General features: G+C 37.5%; 1 protein-coding gene across 2 annotated transcripts in view; it reads right to left on the reverse strand.

Annotated features, from left to right (window-relative positions):
• Nucleotides 1–6: 6 nt before the first annotated feature.
• Nucleotides 7–21891, reverse strand: part of LOC108751526 — a 305551-nt gene continuing 283666 nt past the window's right edge. For both annotated transcript variants that reach the window (XM_018491760.1, XM_018491761.1), the window contains exons 14-23: nt 3472–3916; nt 3144–3396; nt 2770–2845; nt 2502–2675; nt 2042–2413; nt 1770–1913; nt 1476–1689; nt 1267–1383; nt 976–1179; nt 7–884 (exon numbers count right to left, since the gene is read on the reverse strand). In XM_018491760.1, the coding sequence (XP_018347262.1) occupies nt 661–884; nt 976–1179; nt 1267–1383; nt 1476–1689; nt 1770–1913; nt 2042–2413; nt 2502–2675; nt 2770–2845; nt 3144–3396; nt 3472–3916 (2223 nt within the window). In that variant the 3' untranslated portion in view covers nt 7–660. The remainder of the gene's footprint in view (nt 885–975; nt 1180–1266; nt 1384–1475; nt 1690–1769; nt 1914–2041; nt 2414–2501; nt 2676–2769; nt 2846–3143; nt 3397–3471; nt 3917–21891) is intronic.

The following is a 21891-nucleotide window of genomic DNA, read 5'->3' on the forward strand; positions in this document are numbered from 1 at the left end:
CTCTCTCTCTCTCGCTCCGTTATAAGTCATCGGAAATTTCATGAAATTTTCCGCCGCTGTAATCAGGAATGCCAATAAATGAGGATGGCGACAAGTGCATATCATTTATGGTACTGTAGCATACCTCGACAAGCGTACATTTGATAGAACACGTTTGTCTCATCTTGAGCACGTTGATAAAATCAATAGACGGAATAAGAAAATACACGTTACCATTACTTCAGAAACCGGTTATTAATAAGCTTCATAAGTAATAGCTTTACAATCTCATAGATTTGGATATTTCGAAGCGTATCAAAAGATAGATTCACAGACGGATTCACTTAAAAGTTAAAAATGTTAAAATTCGGTACCACATCTCCGCGACTTTAAGATCTACGTTTATGTAATGCGATTACAAGTTCGTAGCTAGACACACGTGTTAAGCGTAATGCGGCGACCTACCGAATTGCATGCAACTATATTTTTCCCATTACGTCATTAAACTATAGATGCTCAAGGATACAATGTATTCTAGTGCTACAGTACGCGTGCGACGATGTTACCTCATTATACTTATCTAAATATGCCACGATAATGTATTACGTCTTTGTAATCGTAACAAAAACTTGCAAGTGAATCAATAATGGACTCGTTTTTTTTCCTCGTGTCGAACAAAGTTCATAGATTAATAGACATGTCTTGGTCATAAGATGTGAGATTCGTATCCGTCGAGGAAGCAGGGGTAACTGTTGCCGCTGTTGCGCTAGTTGGTGACTGTAGTGGGGTAGAAGTTGTAGGTAGATGCGACGTAGGACTTTCCAGAGTTGAATTCCAATGACTTCTTTCAGTGCCATCACCTCCATCATCCGATACGATTGAGATATCGGCGATAATACCACTTTCTACAATGAGAATATTGACTTAATAAATTAATATCGATATCAAATTTTCTTGAAAGATTATACGTGGTACAAGATCATACGTGGTACACACCTACGCTACATTGGCTGTTCAGTGTAGTACTACGATGATGCGGTCGTGGACTCGTATCTAATCCAAGATTAAGCGTCGTAGGAGGACCACTGCTTCCACCGCTGCTCGAAGACGAACTGACGGAAATTACGCTGTGCGGCCTTCTGCTGCAACGACTGGAGTCCTCTGTCATTGACACTGCTATAGAGTTTCTAAATCTAGGTGCTGTACAGATAAATTGAAATATTTGTTTTAACATTCATAACAATGATATAAACCAATAATTTTCGACAATTCATAAATTATACTCACTCTTAGAGAGTTGAGCTACACTGATGGAGCGATCATTTATCTGATCTGCACTAGGCCTTATATCTAAACATGGCTTATTCCCAATGCCCATGCTCGACATCTCCGCCAGGCGCACTTCTAAAAAGTAAAATATTATCGATAGTAATTTGCGCTCTTCCAAATATATATTATACATTTTTTTAATAAACTTAGCAAAGATGGCGAATCACCTCTGTTTCGAAGCGCCTGCTTCCACAGGAGGTTGCTCAGTTCCTCAGTCCAGGCTTTTTTAATATCTTCACTTGCGCATTGTAATGTGTATGTATCTCCTGGTTTCCTTTTTCGGAACCAAATTTCGAATTTTGTAGGCGAATCTGCGATAACGGCGGTTAAACCGATATCTGTCGTTTTAATGCTATGTTTATAGATATAAATATCAAGATTCTGAAAAAAAATATAAGTAATGAAATAAAACAAAAATATAGCATTAAAATGTACACGCAGCAACATGTGAAAAATCTTACCTTCCTATCGGGGAATCTTCTTGCCTTACTGAAGAGTATAAGATCTTCGAACAGGAATACTTGACGCAGGCATTTTTTGCCTTTTCCTTGCCAAACTAAAAATTCATTTTGCCGCAACAGCCTGCCTTGTTCTTTTACATTTACCTATGAAATAATATCACATCTTTTACATTGTGCAATGTAATTGAGTAAATTATTATAATCCTCATTTACCGAAGTGGATATCTATCAATTCTATTTTATTACTTTAAACATAATAAAATGAAACTTACGTCACAATCACGAAGTGAATCCATTGCCAAAAGATCGTTTCCATGTCGAAGCTGAAATCGTACCATCTGCTCGGCAGCCCTCAAATCCGCTTCACCTTCGACCATCGGTTTCATACTATCTTCCTTTTCTTCCTTCTCCTCTTTGCCAGACAATTGTTCCGATAAATCTGTACCGGCTTTGACCAGCTGCTGAAGCAGCAAGGCATATTTTCCCATTCGCTGAACCGGCTTCAATAAATAGCTAGCTAAGTCCATTTTATCTCCCAATTCTAATTGTTTCTGTTTAAAGAAACTCGTGCCGTATTCTGCCATTAGCGAATCGGAATTTGGTTTATTTTTATTGTACAAGGCGTAAAGATAAAATTTCTTCTCCTGCAAGAAAGTTATTTTCACGTGGCATTTACTTTTATGTTTTGGATTTATTAAGAAAGATATAATGTGATATAGATTATGCTCTTACGTGTCGGAGGAAGCATTGTCCCACCAGCATGGGCGATTGCTCGCACTGCTCTAGTTCGCGTAGAAAGTGTTGACTGTGAAACTCGTATATCTTCTCAACATTCCCGAAGATTACATTTCTCTGTCCTCTGAGAGCTTGTGGTATGTCCTCCCGTACGAGTTCCGGAATATAGTTCTTCGCAAGAAAGTTTACAGATGTTACTCAGCACGTGCGATAAATAATGAAATTACGCGAGAATAAGCTTTAACGAGATGTACATAATAATTACCTCTATTATATATTCGAGGGACTTCACGTAGTCTCGTTCAGTCTGTATCATCTCCCTCATTATGAGCAGTATTGTTCTGCAAGGTGAAATTTTTCGTTACGATCGTATAACAATCTGTACGATGTCATAACGGAAATTACGGTGGAACAATGGGTCGCTACTAAAATAGTAATGACACAGCAATAAAATGTCGCACCTAGGATACTAATGATTTCACTGTTCCACTTTGCATATTTTTTTAAATATTTCTTGTTTTCAATTCATTTTATCAGTTCTTAATTTTCTTCGAAACTTTCGCTGCAAATTGATCTTGGAAAATAACGAAAGGATGAAAGATAAAGGATTGATATATTAAAGATGTACAAGAATCATACTTTTTCGCCTTCATTCCTGGCGCGATACTAGCTGATCTGTGAAGGTGCGAGTTCACTGGTGGCTTAACCAGCCTTCGTGGTGCTGGGCTTCGCGGAGGTGTACGCGGTGGCGAACAGTCCAGAAGCTGCTCGGCACTCTCTCGAAGTTCGGCGATGTTGTCTAACACCGGTCGTCCACCGCTACCACCTGATCCGACACTTTCCATCGGACAAGCATAAGACGCGCTGCTGTCGCTATCGTCCCAGGACGTCCCTGGAATACATTTAATCTCAACTTGTGGATCTTCCCGCAACGGCATTAAGAAAAGAGAAGAAGAAGGAGTCTCACTTTTAGCTAAGGTGTCGTCCCAAGAAGTCGACTCGGAAGCAGTGAAGGATCTTCTCCTCGCAGGACTTCCCGGAGCGGATGTGGTTCTGGCGACCTCGAGAGCTTCCGCGCATTTATTTCGGGCGATACGACATTGCTCCAAAAGGACTTCATTACCGAGCTTCTCCGCCAGGGCCATCATCTCGGTGAAATGTTCGGGTGGTAGAGGTGGCCTCGCCATCAAGAATTGCTGAGACCTTCTCTCGCTCGCCAGGCGAGCTTCTTGCGCCCACTCGTAGGCGCGATCCTGCAGAAGACAACATCTCGATGTGTCCTCCAGATACTCCCGTCTATCCTCCAAGCGGGAGCCGAATCCTCGTAGGTGTTGCTTCAAAGATCTCGCGAGCTCCCGAAGTCCGCTTGCGCTCGCCGCCTCGGCAAGATCGCTTCCCTTGTCCAGGTGTCTCTGTAACACAAAGAAGAAGTACACAAATCAAAATGACAAATGCACTCGCGCAAGTTTCTATTATATCAGTATACACGGAATATTAATTCGGCGAGATCTGATGCCGTACATTTCTGCGTTGTTCATTACTGCCGGAGAGTTCCATTCGGAACTTCGTCTAGAGTCATTCATTTCGAACTTCGCGATGAATACAAGACTGTAACGGAAGTCAGACGAATATTTCATCTACCAACTCATAACGAAGGGCGTGATAAAGAACAAGAATCTCTCGTCTCCCAAATGAGACGATATCCCCGGTCCCGTCTGGCGTCGGAATTGTAGATCTCCCGCGGTGCCCGGCGGACTCGTCCCTAATGGAAGGGCCATAAATCGACATATGGGGGTAAATAATGTCGTGATAAGCCCGAGGGTCCGTACCGGCCGCTACCGTACAACACCGTCGACTCGTCCGGATGGCTAACACGTGCGTTTACACAGAAAATCCCGCGTGCACGCTCGTACCGCAGGCGTAACGCATCTCGACACGATGATACACGCGTACTCTTGCATTCGTGCGAGCGTGAAATCCACTTAGACACGGCTCGGCTGCATCCTGGAGCATGAACTGCTCGATCGAGTGTCCGTGACGAAAGACGCTCTCATATCTCGTCCCACGATATAGCTCGGGATACAATATGCGATCGTGGAGAAAGACTGCCGTCGTGGATAAGAATCGTATGCGTTCCACGCACGATTACGCGCAATATTGACTATGTAACGCGTCCATGATAAGTCGTTCGCGACTGAAAGAAATTTCTCTGGCCGGTTCACTTATTAGATATACATAATAACGCATTAATATGCGAACGAAGATGATCGAGATAAGATGTGCGAGGGACGCTCGAGGAGACTTCTGTCGACGGAGAAGAAAGTATTTCGCACGTAACGTCGGTCGACGCATGATACGCATCACGTTGCACCCTGATAAAATATCACGTCTCCCGCAGCGCCGTGAGACACTTTAATATCGTAAGTAGAAAGTGTGCGGCACGTAAGCGCTTTAGATGCGTTACTGATGTTGGGCAGAGAAGAGAAATGCGCAAAGTTCGAATATGAATGACCTGGGGATACAGTGGCAAGCTATTAAAAGTTTTATAACACTTTACTGTCGTTATTGCATTTTTACTACATTTTATTATGTAGTAAAACGATTGTAGCTGTAGATTATAAAGTGCAAACGTAAATGAAATGAACTACTTTATTACATCTTCAGTATCTCACTTAATAATTTAAATACTGGCAATATTTAGAAAACAAAGAAGAGTGATACATGTATAGACAGTTGAAGAAAAATGTTTTTATTTCGTTATCTTTTTCAAGAAGTCCGTTGACGCGTTTCTGATGCATTTTAAAAGTGCAATTGTTAAGGATATTTACAACGACCAGTGCACATTAATCTTCAACAATAATTGCACATTAATCTCTTAAGGTACCAGACATTACTTATTAATTCAGCGATAAATCTTGTACTATATGTATCCTATAAATTTATAAATCAAATTCTGTCGTCCTTGGAAATATAATTATACGAAATGACTGTGTGTATCTTTTTCACGATCGATCGTTGAACGCAGCACGTGTTACGCGGGATGATCTTCGCTCACCCTGATGGCGTTTGTTCACGTACATGCCACGTGACTGACTCCCCCAAGAATCTTGAATTATCAGAACTATTTTTCCCTTCGCCTCACGTCGAAGCATGAGACTCGTGAGAGAATTATGTGACACGTGCAATGTTGTATTTTTTTTCACGCTGCTAGTAATCTCAAGAATAACGTATTAGCAGTATGAATGTATAATCTCGTGCCAATCCATATAGAGTAAAGAATTATCGTCCAGTTAATTTATCATACTTTATAGTGTTACTTTACAGTATTTATTTTTACTTATATACTTATTTACATATATTTTTTTCCAGTTGTTATTAATAGCACAGTAGAACTCGTGTATCCACTTCTCATTTTCATCTGCAACACAAACGGCCCTAATTCTTTTAATATTATCAACATTATACGTTGATTAAGATAGTATTCTCCAAAAATCGTTTTTTCAGAAATAAGCCTTGTAAATAAACCCCTAAAGTGCTAAAATCATCAGTATTCAGCATACAGTTTCCTCGATGCATGTCAGTGCAATGTAATTGCGAACACCGTTGCAAACCGGATTCCATAAAGTGATCGCCAATTCAAATCGTAAATCAACGTAAATTCACGCGTGTGCCGACAATACTTTTTTACTTCCGTACGGTTTGCGCACTTTCCAATCAGGATATTGAATCTTCTATCGAAACAGATCGATTTGCGCCTGGTCCATCTTCTTGATTATAAGCGGTTTGTAGAACATGTGAAATATTGCTTCAAGGGTCATGATATATCTCCCTCTTCCTTTTCTTTTTTCTCCTCGAGTCGTTTAATCAGAGGGACCGTTTCGACACAGGGTATAATCCTGTCCAAATAGGCGTGCGACCCTTTTACGCATTGTACATGCGCGTGCACATAAGGTCGATTATTAAATTTCATATACCCAACAGCCATTATCTCGCGACACAGTTCCTTTAAAAGTCCACATGTGATATCGCATTCTCTATTTCCGCTTCCGAAGTGTTTCGCGTGTCTCGCAATGTCGTTAATTGTTTATCTACACGAGAAAATCTACCCGCATTTTTACGGAAATCTACCATCTAACTTGTTAATTCATTGTTGCGCCCTCATTTGTGACATGCATATTCAGACCAGCGCAAATCGTGAAAGTGTATTTATTTTAACGCGCACTTATACACATAGAAAAATTCAAATATCGTAAATAATGGATATATAATGGCACAAATTCTAGATTATCGTGAAAGTGTAATTATTTAACTGCATTTACATATTTAAAAGAGCATCAGACTTATACCGTGAAATAATAGACACGTGATGAACACGTTTATATGCGTATATAAAAATTCAAGACTAACATGATTGTTTAAACTATATGTAATAATTTTCTCACGCGTATATTGAATATAAATGAATGTAATAAAGTGTGATAAATTACGGTAATTACGTTCAACTGACGTAAATTGCTGTATTACTGTATAAGAAAGTGCAGACGAATGCGCATCGATCATAAATGCCCAGCTTGAGATGCCTCGACATCGTCGATTATTAAATCTACGTTATATTGAAATTATATTCTACAATTCCATAATAGATTATTATAATATGAAAATACTAGATACGAATATTAGAGCGATTTGTGATTATTACGGTGGAATGTAGAAAGGCGTCTCTCGGAGCATAATTGTTGGAGCGTGAAACCAGATTAGTTAAAACGTGACCAACCTCGCGGATACATGGATTCGTGTCTTGCTTGCGAACGGTCATGCTTATGTTCGTGCATTCATTAATTGACACGTATACTTGATTATCATAATAGATTGTCAATTAATATCAAGGAAGTGTTGAGCTAGCGTTCGGACAAAGACCCCTGGGCAGCGCTGAACATACGGCGCCGATTATACTTTCTAATTACGGCAATACTCTGTATCTGTACTCGCCAAGAATGGAAAGTTTTACTTTAAATAGAGTACTCTCAGTGTCCCGGAAGGATTCAATCGCGACATATCTTTTCGAAGGCAATGAAAGTATCTAATTAACATATCCCTATCGATTAAGGATACGCGTATCATGATCTTTCGCAAACGCAAAGATTCGTGTCTTCACGTTCGATGACTGAAAATAATTATAGCCGGCGTGTGCGATTCTCTAATATTGCCGGCGATTGGGTGCTGCGATTTTAGCGCAGACGTGAGCAGATGTGCGAGATCGATATGCGAAAGAAAACGGGAGCACACAGGATGGGCACGGTAAAAATGCAAGTCAATGCGTCAAGGCACTTAACACGCTGTGGCGAAATTAATTATAGATGAGCTATACGGACGCAACTCATTGTAACGCGAACGAATGACTCACATTTTGTTTGATCACTGTGGTCTTAAGAGGTCCGACTTAATCGGGCCGTACATAGCGGTGGTATGCTAACAAGTTGAATTCCACCTTGTGATTCAAGCATATCGCAAGTATATTTCTTCCTAGTGCAAACTACTCAACCTGTTTGCAAGCAAGTACAAATTATTTTATCAACAATATGATCATTTGCGGGCGTACGATAAGAGATAATGATAATTCTGAGTATATTAAAATTTATACATAAAACTGTAAATATAATTGTTATTATTAACATTATAATACAGTAATATAAAAATAACAGTATAATATAAAAATAAATTATAACCATACATATTTTACCATAAAATTATAATCAAAAATACCAAATATTTTCCACTTGGTGCAGCTTACAAAATGTATAACTACACGAGTTAAAGCAATTTATTTTGATAGTATTATGCGACGTCCCATTTGCGATGTCCGACTGCCAGTAAATCGACATAGTCGATTTAAATTGATCTATCCTTCTGCCATCCGATAGTTAGATCCTATTAGTATCGTAAGAAATAAAAATGATGCAAGACACGTGGCTGCAATATTATCCAATTGTTATCGTATATTGCGATGAACCTTCAAAGTGACTCTTAATGCTCCTCTCTGTCACTTTACGTGCTCTATTAAACAACGCTAATTACCGTTAAAGTAATCATACGTTATCGTTAACTATGGGTGGGCTTTTAAGTCAAGCATTCTTGACTCCTGGCTTATACTGTAGTTGTTCAACCGGTAGTTGCAACATTTTCCTGACCATTTAACGATAAGACGCAATTAGAAAACGCTAGCTGGCGATCAGTCGATTGCTGTAGGAGTTCTCCTAGTTTTACTAGCTCTCTTCAAAATCATAAATAATTGACGAGAACTTTCCTGTTGATATGATTAAACAAATCACAGTACATCGATTCCTCATTATTGGAAAGGTTGCTGATAAACACGGAATGTTGCGCGAGTAAAATCGCAGCGAAATATGAACGACTCGTCAAATCCATTCAGGAAATCGATGTAGTAGGTGTTATCAACAATGACTTTCTTCGCATATCTACGAGATACGAATGTGTGACACGTAAAAGAAAGCGACTGATAATTTCGCGTTCAAACAAATTCCGTGTTCGTCGAGCATTTGAAAAGAATAGTTTCTTCTAATACAGCAATATAATTATGGAGAAAAGCACAATTGATGATAAAATAGAAAACGGAATTTATTATAAGACAAAAGCTGCGGTAAAATTTTTCGTTACAGAGATAAACATCATGCAGCAAATGTTGCAAAAAAAAAAAAACGCAATCAAATGATCATTACTGAAGAAGTAATCATTTTCCCGCAAATACGTTAGAAAGTTGCTCGTATAAGAGAATAAAAAAACTACAGATTTCTGAAACAATTTTATAAATTACATGTGTAACTTGTTTATGCTCACGGCATTGAATATTTATGGCGGGAACTTTCATTGCGGTAAATCACGAGAATCTTCCTATGAAAGAACTCGAATAGCAAACGCATTTCGAAAGTTATGCTCACGGCTTCCTTTCCCGCACAATTCAATTCCTGATGCAAATTTCGGATGGTGACGATGCAACGACTTCTCGTTTTCAACCGGAATAGCCGAGGGGGATTTCGTTCTTTGTATTCAAGGATGGCTCTGACGCCAGTTTCAGCGACAACAAATCACCTGTCACGATACTTTCTCCTACTGCAATCCTATTGCATGCTACAGAAAAGGTAGAGTTACGCGGGATATTATATTGCATGCGCGTGTAGTCTGAAATTCATCATCTTATTCGCGTGGATCCACAAACACTTCGTTTTGTCCTATTTGATTTATGATATCGCGGTAGACAAGTTAAATAAATTCAGGAGAATGAAGTATCACTGAATATTTATGAAGTGACAAAGAGATTGGCGTAATAGTATACAAAGATATAATTACATCTCTAACATGTTAATTATTAATTTGATAACATAATCATTTTCACAATTACATCAGAATTATATCAGTTATATTCGCTTAATTAAAAGAACAAACGATACGAGTATTTTGCATTAAAATTAAATTATATATGTATGGATTGCAACAAAAAGTTCACTTATCTAAAAAAAGTAACAAAAATCACGATCGCAAGTAAAATAATCAGATAATGTTCGTTGGCCTTACACCGAGACATTAAATTTATCTTCCCTCTCTATTTATCTTGCCATTGACGATTGGCACAACGTTGAAAGTCTCGCTTGCACGAAGAACATTATGATAGGAAACATATCGACTAATACAAGCATATAGGCACTCTCTATTAACAAAAAACGGAATAATCGCGAATAAATGTACACATTAATTTGCAGTTCAGAAAAAGAGAAGTTAAGCAATATTTTAATTAATAAAACAAATATATGTAACACGATTGTGTACGAAATATTTCATATATAATAGTGGATCATTACTTCACTTTCGATCGCATGACGTATATATTTATGCAATAAAATATAATAACAGCGTGTCTAAGTCTGACATTTAAAGACAGAGAAAGTACGTTGTTGCTCACAATCACGTTACTTTATAATAGCTTATTATACATCTGTAAATTGCCTTCTTAAAAATATAAAAACTGTTCTTCCGCTACATTTTTTCGCGACACTTTTTCAATAATATTTTTAATTACGTAATAAAACGTACATAGAAAATGCTGGAAAAAGAGTCTAGTTGCATTAAGTGGAGTTGTAGTTGGAAATGGTTAAGTCAACCAGAATTTTCTGATTAATTTATTCGCAGCCAGAAATTTTTTTCAGTCTACAAAGAAAAATTCTCTATCAATCAAAAAACATCAAGATACAAGAAATTATAGACATCACATAGATAACATAACTGCTATTACGATAAAATCTGTTAAATGCATCTTTTATTGAAATCGTACGAGAAGATATGCGCATCCACGTTTCTTTATGAATAGTAGTTTCGTATACGCAACAGGGCACTTAAACTGCACGCCTCGGTCAGAACGTTTCGACACCAATCGCGTTATTGCAAAGTTCAAGAGTACTTTTATTGCTTTCCCTCCCGCACCCGACCACTTTCACTTCTCCTTTTCCTACCTTTTTAAGCGCGTATCGCGCGATTAGCCGCAGAAATACAGGTAATCACGATGAAAACTGGTACTAGTCGCACGTGAAATCGATAATAGTCGTAGCCACGGACGATCCAAGTGTCTCGAGATATTGCATTCCATGACGGTAAAGGTCGTACCTCTCGAAGTCATCTGCATTCGTCGCGACTCTCTCCCTATTTCGACGCATCTCCCGTGGACATTGATCACGCTTGCTTAATCGTTGCGAGATTTTACCTCCTGCATCCAACGGACCTTTTACGGCCGAGGAAACTTTAACGAAGACGTGGCTTTATTACGGAAAAATATCGCGTAGTCGAAAGAATTAAATGGGTCTTTTCCGAACGAGGCAAGAAATGCGAAACCTGCGCTCGTCATGAAACGCTATGAGCTTAGGCTGAGAGATCATATATAAAGGGTCTCTCATATTTTATTCGTAGCGCCTCGTCAAGATTAGTTGCAGGCTAGTCGCGTAAGATGTAATTCCACGAGCGTTGATTCGCTGCATCATTTTCACAGAATTATTTGCTACGCGAAATTGCTGCACCGGCAGCGCTCTCTTGTAATTAAGACTAAATATCCTTTAATTATTAAAAACTTACTTGCAGAAAAATCAGTCTTCTAGAAGTGAGAGAGATCAAATTTAGTAAATGGATAAAACAAGCTCATGATTTTTTAATTTCATTAAACGCTCGAATTAATTTTATATACCCAGAGCAAATTAATTTAAATTTATTATTAAATATAAATTATTAAGTTTATTAACATGGAAGAGGCGCAGTTTCCTATTTGTAATTATCCATAAATATGTTTTATGGTATCCTATTCCTTTCTCAGAGATCACTACTTCCTTGGGATTTCTGAAGGTCATTTTCAACAGGAAGATATGCATGAAGAACTATAAAATGTGAGAAAAGATCGAACCGAATCGGATCGAGGTCGATGGCTCTAAGCATGATCGATCGATCCGATCTACACTTCGCTTTATGCGCTTCTCGATTTCTATCCGTGATTTTTATTGACCACTTTACTGATCGACCATGATCCTTATTGCCACATAGATGCAGATATATTGCACGCGCGGGAAATACGCACCTAAATCGTTCGTGAGAAGGTCGAATTCCGAGATCTCGTGGCTTTACAATGCTCCGAGTGTATCTCGTTACAGATTCGGCTCTGTAGTTTACACGGTACGCTTCCCGCCTGCGTAACCGAGTAACATGATCTGGAAATCGATTTCGTGAGACGTAATCATGTCTAATTCTGATATATGTAGACCACATTACACGAACTACGACAGATAACCTGATACATATGGCGACAAGAAAATTTCTTGAACAAAACAGGAATCTAATATTTCATACATGTATTAGGCAAAAATATTGAAATATATTAAGCGGCAATAATACAAAATTTTTAATATGCTAGAAAGGACGATTTTGTACATGAGCTATGATAAATAGAAAGTTCTAATTTTACAAACCACAAACAATTATTATAATTAATTTTATTAAATCGTGTTCACTGTTATCTTTTATAACAAAACCTTACCGCAGACCAAGAGCTGAGGATACCAATGAGAATCGTGAGAAGACTAGCGTTGCAACCGCACTCGCGGTCACATTTTTTTGTCGGGGATAACCACGTGGAGAAAAGAATGATTTTACGAGAGCACGATCTCGCGTTGAAACGTATATAAAGAGTGATTTATGATCGGTAGAAGCGGTCGGAACGCAGGAAGAAGATGAGGATGCACCCTCAGTGGTTACTCGATTCTCGACCCTTGAGCCGCGACGTTATTTATGTGCAACACACACGGGGTGTCGTTTTTCAGTCGTGCACCTTTACGGACTTCTTACGTGCTTTGATGTCAGAGGAACCGCAAAATTGCATACGAATGTTTGACTTTTGTGGTCGACTTACGTGCCATCATGCCATAAAAAATGTCATCGAGACGACAGGGATACGTCAACAAACAGATATCAATTACGTTCCGACATAATCATATATTTTTATCTTAATCGTTTTTAAATATCTTAATGTACACTGAAGAAGACTATTTTAGACACACAATTTACAATTTAATATATACTGAAAAAGAATATTTTAGAAATACAATTTAATTTTTCGAAGAAAAGATAAATTTATACATTTTACTGCCGTCTGAAATATATTTTTTTGTCTGTTTAAAATAAATTATTTTTCAAAATGTAAACTCGAGACCACCATGACCGCATAAACACGTATTCTAACGGTTCAGAAAATGTTCGTCATTCATGATGAAACAAACATTACAAAGCGTGTTAGTACAATGGGAATAAAAGATAAAAGACTCTTGCATCTGTCGTTCTTACTGCCTAGGGAGTGGTGTCAACCTGTTGAAAACCCTACAGTCCGCGTTTAGTGCGAAAATTTACAGCTGTTCAGATGATTCTCTCGGAGTGAAAAGCGAGAGCCTCTGCAATCGATGGATCGTGTGCTCGCATAACAGTGCTGAGAGGCGATTAGGGTGAATGGCCGTAAATAGTTTCTATAAACCGCCTCTTAGATTATTACAGCATCGTAAATCTTGTACGATATGTGTTTACAGATATACTTTATTTAGACTTATTATTCAGTAAAAGTTATACGCCTTTTTCCATCAATAAAAAATTATGTTGCGCTACGTCATTAATTACATGCATTAACAATTTTATTTATTTATTTTCGGTTATTTTACAATATCATGATGGATAATTATTTATGATAAAAATGTCGCAGACCAGAATTTATAAGAGTTCGCGTGTAGTACTTTAAAGAAAATTATCGAATTTCAATGCAATATTGAGAGAAAGCAGTCGAATAACTATTCAACCAAATATAATTCAGGTGATTATGAGAGAATACACGGGAGAGTGCATTGTAATTATCGCTTTGTAATTTGCTGCAAGCACCCTCCCTCTTCCGACGTTTAATTCAACGTTACCCGCTCCAATTAAAGAGCAAAAACATGAAACATGTGGCGACATAGCGACCCTACTACATCGATAGAAGAATATAATACAAAAATCGCTCTCTGGTATGCTCGAGTTTCGACTAGTATTGTAATCGCACCTGGTAATGATTCAAAATCATTATGCGAAAAATAAACGATTTAAACCATCGAATAACCACACGTTGCTTTTCTCTTCACTCGATAAAATGTAAAATTACATTGTATCATTGAGAGCTATTCTGTATTAATTTTTTCATTCATATTTATTTCTTTAGTATCATTTACAAATATTTGCTGTATGAATATTAATAAAAACAGTATTACTACTCAATATTGTGTTACGCGATAGTAAATTATTCGTTACATTTTTGCACTCTATTTTTGATCCAAGTGAGCAAAAATATACATTTCGTCATAGATTCGCCCAGATTTTCTTGTGCTTGCTTAATTCTGCCAACACGATTATGTCAGCCTTTGAGATTGTCGATGCTAGTAGATAGAAATATCGTGTTTCACATCTAAAAAAGGCCGTGATTAATGATGCAATGTAGTGGAATGCAAGGCAATACTGTAACAATCATTGCAAATCTCTCGATACAGCATTTATTACGTAAATCAATCATTAATTAAACTGACAAAATCTTAAGTAGAAAAAAAAATTGTATTAACATCAATTGTCCGCCAAATATATCTATTTCCTCCAGTTTTGACATCGCTCTTCGCTTCCCTCCCTTTGACAAAGACTTCCTACGAGCTACGAGACGACAACTCTCGGCGTTCGTCTTGGTTGCATGTGACTTGCATATTCTATGTACCGCTCAGTTATTCTTAGATCGTAAAACGTTTATTTTTCTCGGCTTAAAAGGTTTCAAACTATGGGGTCTACATACGAGTATACGTGCGCTCTAATAACTCGACGATGTTACGCACATATATGCATCAGTAATGCCTATATAGAAGCTATAAGTTCTTCAACTAAGACTCCTTCGCATAGTAATAATGAAATTCACGGGATTATTCGCGGGACCTTTTCTTACGTAATTCTATTGCGATGATTAATAGTCGATCGTTACGCAGATTTCCGACTGAAAGATCACTGATGTTTTAATACATCAACAATAGTAGTAATTATTACCAAGAAATAGCTTACCTCATCTTTTCTAAGTATACAGAGATCTCACAGATATTAAAAGTCAAACTTTCTAAAATTTGATTATGCCAATATCAAAATATGCAAACAATTAGTAAATTTCGATAATTTTAACTTAAAGTATTTTTAATGAATTTTTAATGAAACTAAACATTAATTATATAACAAAAAATTATCTCGTTGGAGAATTATTATAAGATAATTTCTCAACTTTGATTTGAGTTTAAAACGAAATGTTAGCTAGAAATTTAAATGTCAAAATAATCAATGAATTCTGATAGCTTCTAGCCACGAGGATTTTACATCAATATCCATTCATTCGCGAGAATAAACTATCCGATCAGAGCGTTTTTAAAAGAAGGTCGATATCTTAATCCACATGTATTTAGTAGCTTGTATGGAACTGAAGATTCTATCTGACTATAGCGTATAAGATGCGATCGAATACATATGCATTATTACGAGGCAACGCATATATTTAGATACAATGATAAGAATTATAATGGATATGATAAATTTCCATGCACGAGCGTACCAACAGATTGAATTATTTCAGCGAATGTCAAGATTAGATTATCCCCAGATATAACGACTAATTCAATTTTCTTTACATCGCGAAATATTCAAAATATTCGCGTCAGTTAAATGAATATCCTATCCATGTTGTCATTTAACTTACAAAATGTCGCACTTAATAATGTCACGATTTCCTTTGGATTTCGATTATGCAACATTCAATTTTATTTAAACGGTGTTCAAAAACTTTAATGAGATTATATACAAAATATCCTAAATTTTCGCAAATCAAAATACCACAAGAAAGTTATAAAAAAAAAAGTTTAAAAAGGATTCGTCATTTATCTTTTCAAGCAGGTTTTAAGATATAAAGTTTAAAACTAGTCAATTGCAGATTAATTAAACTGTCTGTCCGTGAGTCGCGAATCGATAGTAATCGCGCGTAACTCACGGACAAGCAGCCGTTTAATCGTAATTTGTAATTGGCCAGTTTTAAACCTTCATATCTGAAAAACTACTATTTGAATAAAACATGGCAAATCATTTTTAAACCTATTGTTTCGAAAACTTTCTTGCTATGGTATTTTAATTCGCTTCAATTGATTTGAATTTCAGGGACACCCTGTATATATAAACATATCTATCCATGTATCGGTCAATACTAAGTAATTCTAGGAATTTTAGTCATAAATTATCGTTCAACGAGAGAGAATTAAATTTCAAAGGGATTTAATTTCGGCTTTAATATTTTGGAAAAAAATTTCTTTTCGCTTTTTAATTTAATCAAGTAATTACAAATTGCAAAGGGCCCTAGCAAATCGCGATTAGGATAAGTATTAATGGAATTATTCGAGGTTGTTTGATCAATTTAGTGCGGACCGAATGTAATCGGTCTCGATTCAATCGCGAGTATCAAAGGAATCTATGCTCGCACAATGTTGCTGAGAGTGCAAGGCGAGAGTATTGACGTTTATATAAGCGTCTCTGATGTAATTGATCACGAACGCAATGACTCGGGCGGACCGGTGCGCAAACTGCTGATTGCATTACAGTGCGATCTATCCGCTGGTGATTCGTGGAGGAGAAAAAAGGATACGAACGTGGCGCGCGAGCGTGGGATACAATCAGCTCGCCCCGACTTAATTGTCTAACGCGAAGCAGCCTGTAATCCGTCTCTGATGGAGCTTGGTTTAACGAGCTCCATCAGGTAAAAAAGATCCTACCGCAATGACCGCGCCCATACTCTACACCACGGAATTCCCAGCCTCGGAGATATAATGCTCTACGAATGTCGTGGCGAGTGGGTAGTTACCGCTTAGTATATCGAAATCAAAAGCGTCCGCCGAGTGCACGTAGAGTTCAAGTACAGCGATTACCTCGTATCCATCAGCTAGACGACGGCGCTAAATTTGCGCCTATAACGATCGTGGGTGAAGAGAAGGAGGAGGGGGGAGGGGAGGGGGGATTCGGATTTTACATTAAAAGCCGTTCTCCGTTTCCACTCAACTTCCATCTCAATCTACCTAACTCTCCTAATCGTCAAAGGAAGTAGTTATATCCAATTACGCTTTCTCTGGAACGTGAGTCTTTAGCTTTGATGCAATTTTCCGTCATCATATTCATCTATATCTACATCTTTCCAAGTAGATCGAAATACTCTTTTCCTTTTATACTCTCCGGATTGCCTGCAGTGGATCGGTCAACGAATTTCCAACGAAGTGCCAAATTACCCGTAACACGCCAAATAGCGCGTATCATCGTAAACGTGTGGATGTCGATTTCGAAAGGGAAAAGGACTCATCGCCCGTCACGTTATTACTCTATCGTGGTGTATATTTTTTTCCACCAGCAGTGACAAGCCTTTAACGGTGCATTCGAAAACGAATCGTTCCAGGAGACCTTCGCGTACGTCTGCGACATATCGATATCGGAGGCCTCAGCTCCGGGAGCATTGCCATGCTTCGTCCATGTGACACGAATAATAGCTAACGGCAATTATTGCCGCTAACGCAAAGCGTATTGCGAACACGCCGGTATCTGAATATCACGCTTTATCACGCAAATAAGTACGGGCTTGCACGCTAATACACGCCGTGTATTCGCAGTGGGTACATTTGTTACTGTATGCAGTTTGCTGCAACGAGAACGCATCGTATATATGAGACGTGAGAGCTCCTCCAGGAAAATGAGATGATTGATGGTCGAGAGCCATTCGTACTGTCCACGTAGGCATGCGAGAGAGAATACATTTTTGCTGTATGTATACTAAATACCAGAGTACGGTGAGAGAAACAATCAAAATTATTATGGTCAGAAAGATATTCACGTAAATTACCATTTGATGAATTATGGCATTTCGTTTTAAACGTTTAAGCTTTCATCTCAGCGGCATCTGTAATCTTTTCCTACTATAATCTTAAATAAATTATATATATGTCACAGGAGGTTACGGTGAAATCGATTTATTTGTGTGTGATAATTTTAATCACATCTATTGAGTTTTCACTATAAAAATTATTATCTTATATGCTTATATAGAATATAATAAATAGTTTGCAAAGAGATATATATGTATAAATGAAAGTAGTACGTTTATAAATTGAAAAGCCTTAAATATTTTTGCAAGCCAAATGTAAGAATGATAAATGAACTCATAACTATACATAATAAATATAATTAGTTTATACTGACACTTGCTATTAATATCTATATTTTTTAAAATCCTCCACCGATAATATTAAACTTTAAAGGCACAGTTAATGTTTTTACAAGTGTAAGAGAAGAATTTTTTTCAGATTTTATACAATCGGAACGATTATAAACTATATATAAATTATATAAAAATCCATACTAAAGATCAAAGATTCAGATTGTAGACAAAGGGCAAAAAATTCATATTACCGGTGGAAGATTTTAAAATAATTAAATCAACTTTCTTCTATTCTTTATAAGTAAAAATTTATGTAAGATATCTTTATTAATCTTATTATTTTGAACTCTACGTTCACGCAAATACTTTATTTCTTTTATATTAATTTTTATTCATCAAAATGTTCAAATGCCTGCTCTTTCGATTCCATTTCTTTCTTACAGGCTCTTTATGAAAATGGTTGAATCATGCTAATCTTGAGCTTAATATATACCTTCTTTTTTTTAGTACACCGATTATGACAGACTTAACTGCCTGAATAAATTCCTGTGGTTCACCGCCTTCACACTTCTTCCTCTCTCCTTCTTAGTGATACAAATCTCTCGATTATTGTCCCACATATTATAATATCGGCATCAGACATCCTGTTTGACATGACACTCGATTCGTGCGCATTAATTATCATCGATATGCTGTCGATAATCAGCAGATAATGGAGCATCGCCTACATAGCGCACGCGATCGGGAACATAAATACATACATTTTTTTCGCCAACGCTTTTCTTTCACCGTGGTATTTCGTAAATGTCCCCGAGCGTACGTTTACAATGCAAATTATTAATCCAAGTGTTCGAGATTTCATAAATATACCAGATACTCTTGCTAGTTAGATAAAATGTTAGATTTATGTGAAATTTTTGCGTTTCCATAATTACATGCTCATAACTAACGTAAACAGATATGTAAATTTTAAAGCTCTCTAGACATGCTGAAAAAAAAAACCGTACATTGTAGACTGCCAATGTTGACCTGACGTTAAAGAATTGCTGCGAGAATAAAGCGGGATGCGAGCGACAAAGATGCTTGTACCACGGGCATCTGCGAATAATCAGATACAGCATGGCATTATTCATAAACGTTTTTCCACGCGGGATGCTGCGCTAGCGGGATGCACAATTGCACACGCTATATTTATCGCGACGGACGGACGCGTGATAGAAATGCCGCGGGACCGTCTTATTAATTAGACGTAAAATCGACGGGGGATTTTTTCCGACCGTTCCATCCTGGAGAACGAAAGCGAAAGGCCAAACCGCCACGAGGAGATTGTTTCGAAGGATAACCGGCATGCCTAGCGATATCTATATATTATGCAATTGCACCGGCCAAGAAAATTGAACATGAATTTTAATAAGGCTCAAACGGCGTAATTGTGGTCTCCTGCGTGTTTACGCAAGGAGTGACCATCTATTGCGCGGGGCGTAATGAGAGCGCCGAGGTAAATGACAGCTTACACTATAAATGAAGTTGTCGTTTCCTCTAAGCAATTCTTTGGACATTTTCATGCGATTTTTTTCAATAATATTAAATCTTCTGAAACAATACACCATATAATTTTATACATAAGGAAATAAAATATTATTTTTCTAGAATGTTGTAAAACCCTCAAGAGATATATCGACGCCATATAACGAGATATTATAAACAAGAGTTATGAAAATGTTCTCATATTTCGGCGAAGTATAAAATTACAAGACTGCGTTGGCTAAGGAAAAATATTTTCTTGCAGTTTTCATGCTTGGACGATGATCCACAAAAGAACAGTACATCGGTTGCGTTGGCGTTGCTTCGCGGTTAATCATACGACGTTATCGCAACCACGAGAGCGTTCTCGTGCAAACGTTTGCATACCTTGAAATAGCACGGTGACGTGCACAATTAAAATGCGCACAAACGGGTGCAATTCTGCGCGACAGCTGCGGCCGTTGGTACGCAAAAGGGAGGACGAAGACTTAAAGGAAAGAGAATAATGGCTGGAGCAATACATGGAGGGCGCAACATGGAGGAGAATGTTGACCAAGCACAACGCTAAAAATATATGGACGAAAGACGATGAATCCCTCGCCTCCCCGACATCCGCTGAATCCGCTTTTACCCTCGAAATTATTCGGCGCACCTTTGACAAGGAATTTTTGGCGCGCGTGCGAAGCGGGTAAAACAAGGGAGGAAAATTCCGGTTGTCTTAGCTTCAAATAGTTGTTCTCGTACGCAAGCCTTCAAATATAGTACGGAGGTAACTCGAAAGGAATCTCCAGCAGCGGTGAAAAATGATTGCTCGTTACCCCCGTTTATTCAACACATTAATCTGCAAATCCCTTGCAACGTTACGGAACGGGATAGTGTAATTACAGCTACATCACATACCTTGAACTCAAAACGTGTTTATAAATATAACTTATAACGGTTGCAGAAATATATTCTGAAATTGAAATACAAATTTTACGAATAGTCTTAGAAAAATTTAAATTAATTCGCAGCAGATACACATACGATATTTGTCAACGAGAAAAAATTGCTCTTCGTTCTCACGAGCCTACAACAAACAGAGATAAAAGTCGCCAATATTAGTATAGTTCACGAATATTTCCGTGTAAAAAAAAATATTGAATTAAATTTCAGAAGCATTTCAAGAATTTAATCCAGAATACTTTCGGCGAACGGAACTATAATTATACTTTATAGTTACATGACTGGCAAATATTGCGAATTTTTGCGCGAGGCAGAACGGCATAAAGTTATACGTTCAACTTAAAAAAATGCGGTGTTCCCCCTATTACGCAAAAGTTCGCGAGATTCATTTCTGCTTACGTATTCACGTGTACTCGCAGAAAATAATATGATCTTAAAAAGCTCGCCGAGATTGAAAACTCGTTCGCATGACAGCATGTAAAAGCTGACAGCATAAAAAGCAATTTGACGCAAAAAATCGTTTAACATACAAAATAAGCTGCAATTAATGCAATTGCATATATGCGTAAGACGCAGCGACGTAACGTGGTTTCACGGTGGGCGCATTTTAACTCGCGATGAATCACGTGAGTCGTATCGTTGCATAATTTGAAATTACATTCCATAGGTAATAATACATAGTATCGATAATAGCCGACGAGCGACATATCGATGTTTCCGCCTGTTATTAGATTAAAATTACATGCACTAGGTAGACGCATTTTCAAGACGCCTCCGCCCCTGAGTGCGCAGAATATTAATCGGTAACAAGTTACGAAGAAATCAATAATTCTGCATGTTTAATTTCCACAAGTTCGCGAAATTAAAAATGCTAATCAGATAAAAACTTCTTGCTGATGCATAAAATTATTTACGATCTTATCTAATAAATTAATGAGTTAGTGGTTGTTTAAATGCAACGAAGTTTCTGATACCAACTAAAGATCAGATTAATAATAAATTTAAACAATCTCTCGATATTTTGAGCGAATTCATGTCTCTTCAAAAATTATGTTGCTTATAATGACTGTCTATACATCTTTCTTTTATATATAT

The sequence above is a fragment of the Trachymyrmex septentrionalis genome, unplaced genomic scaffold (assembly GCF_001594115.1).
Source record: "Trachymyrmex septentrionalis isolate Tsep2-gDNA-1 unplaced genomic scaffold, Tsep1.0 scaffold49, whole genome shotgun sequence".
In the NCBI taxonomy this organism is placed as follows: domain Eukaryota; kingdom Metazoa; phylum Arthropoda; class Insecta; order Hymenoptera; family Formicidae; genus Trachymyrmex; species Trachymyrmex septentrionalis.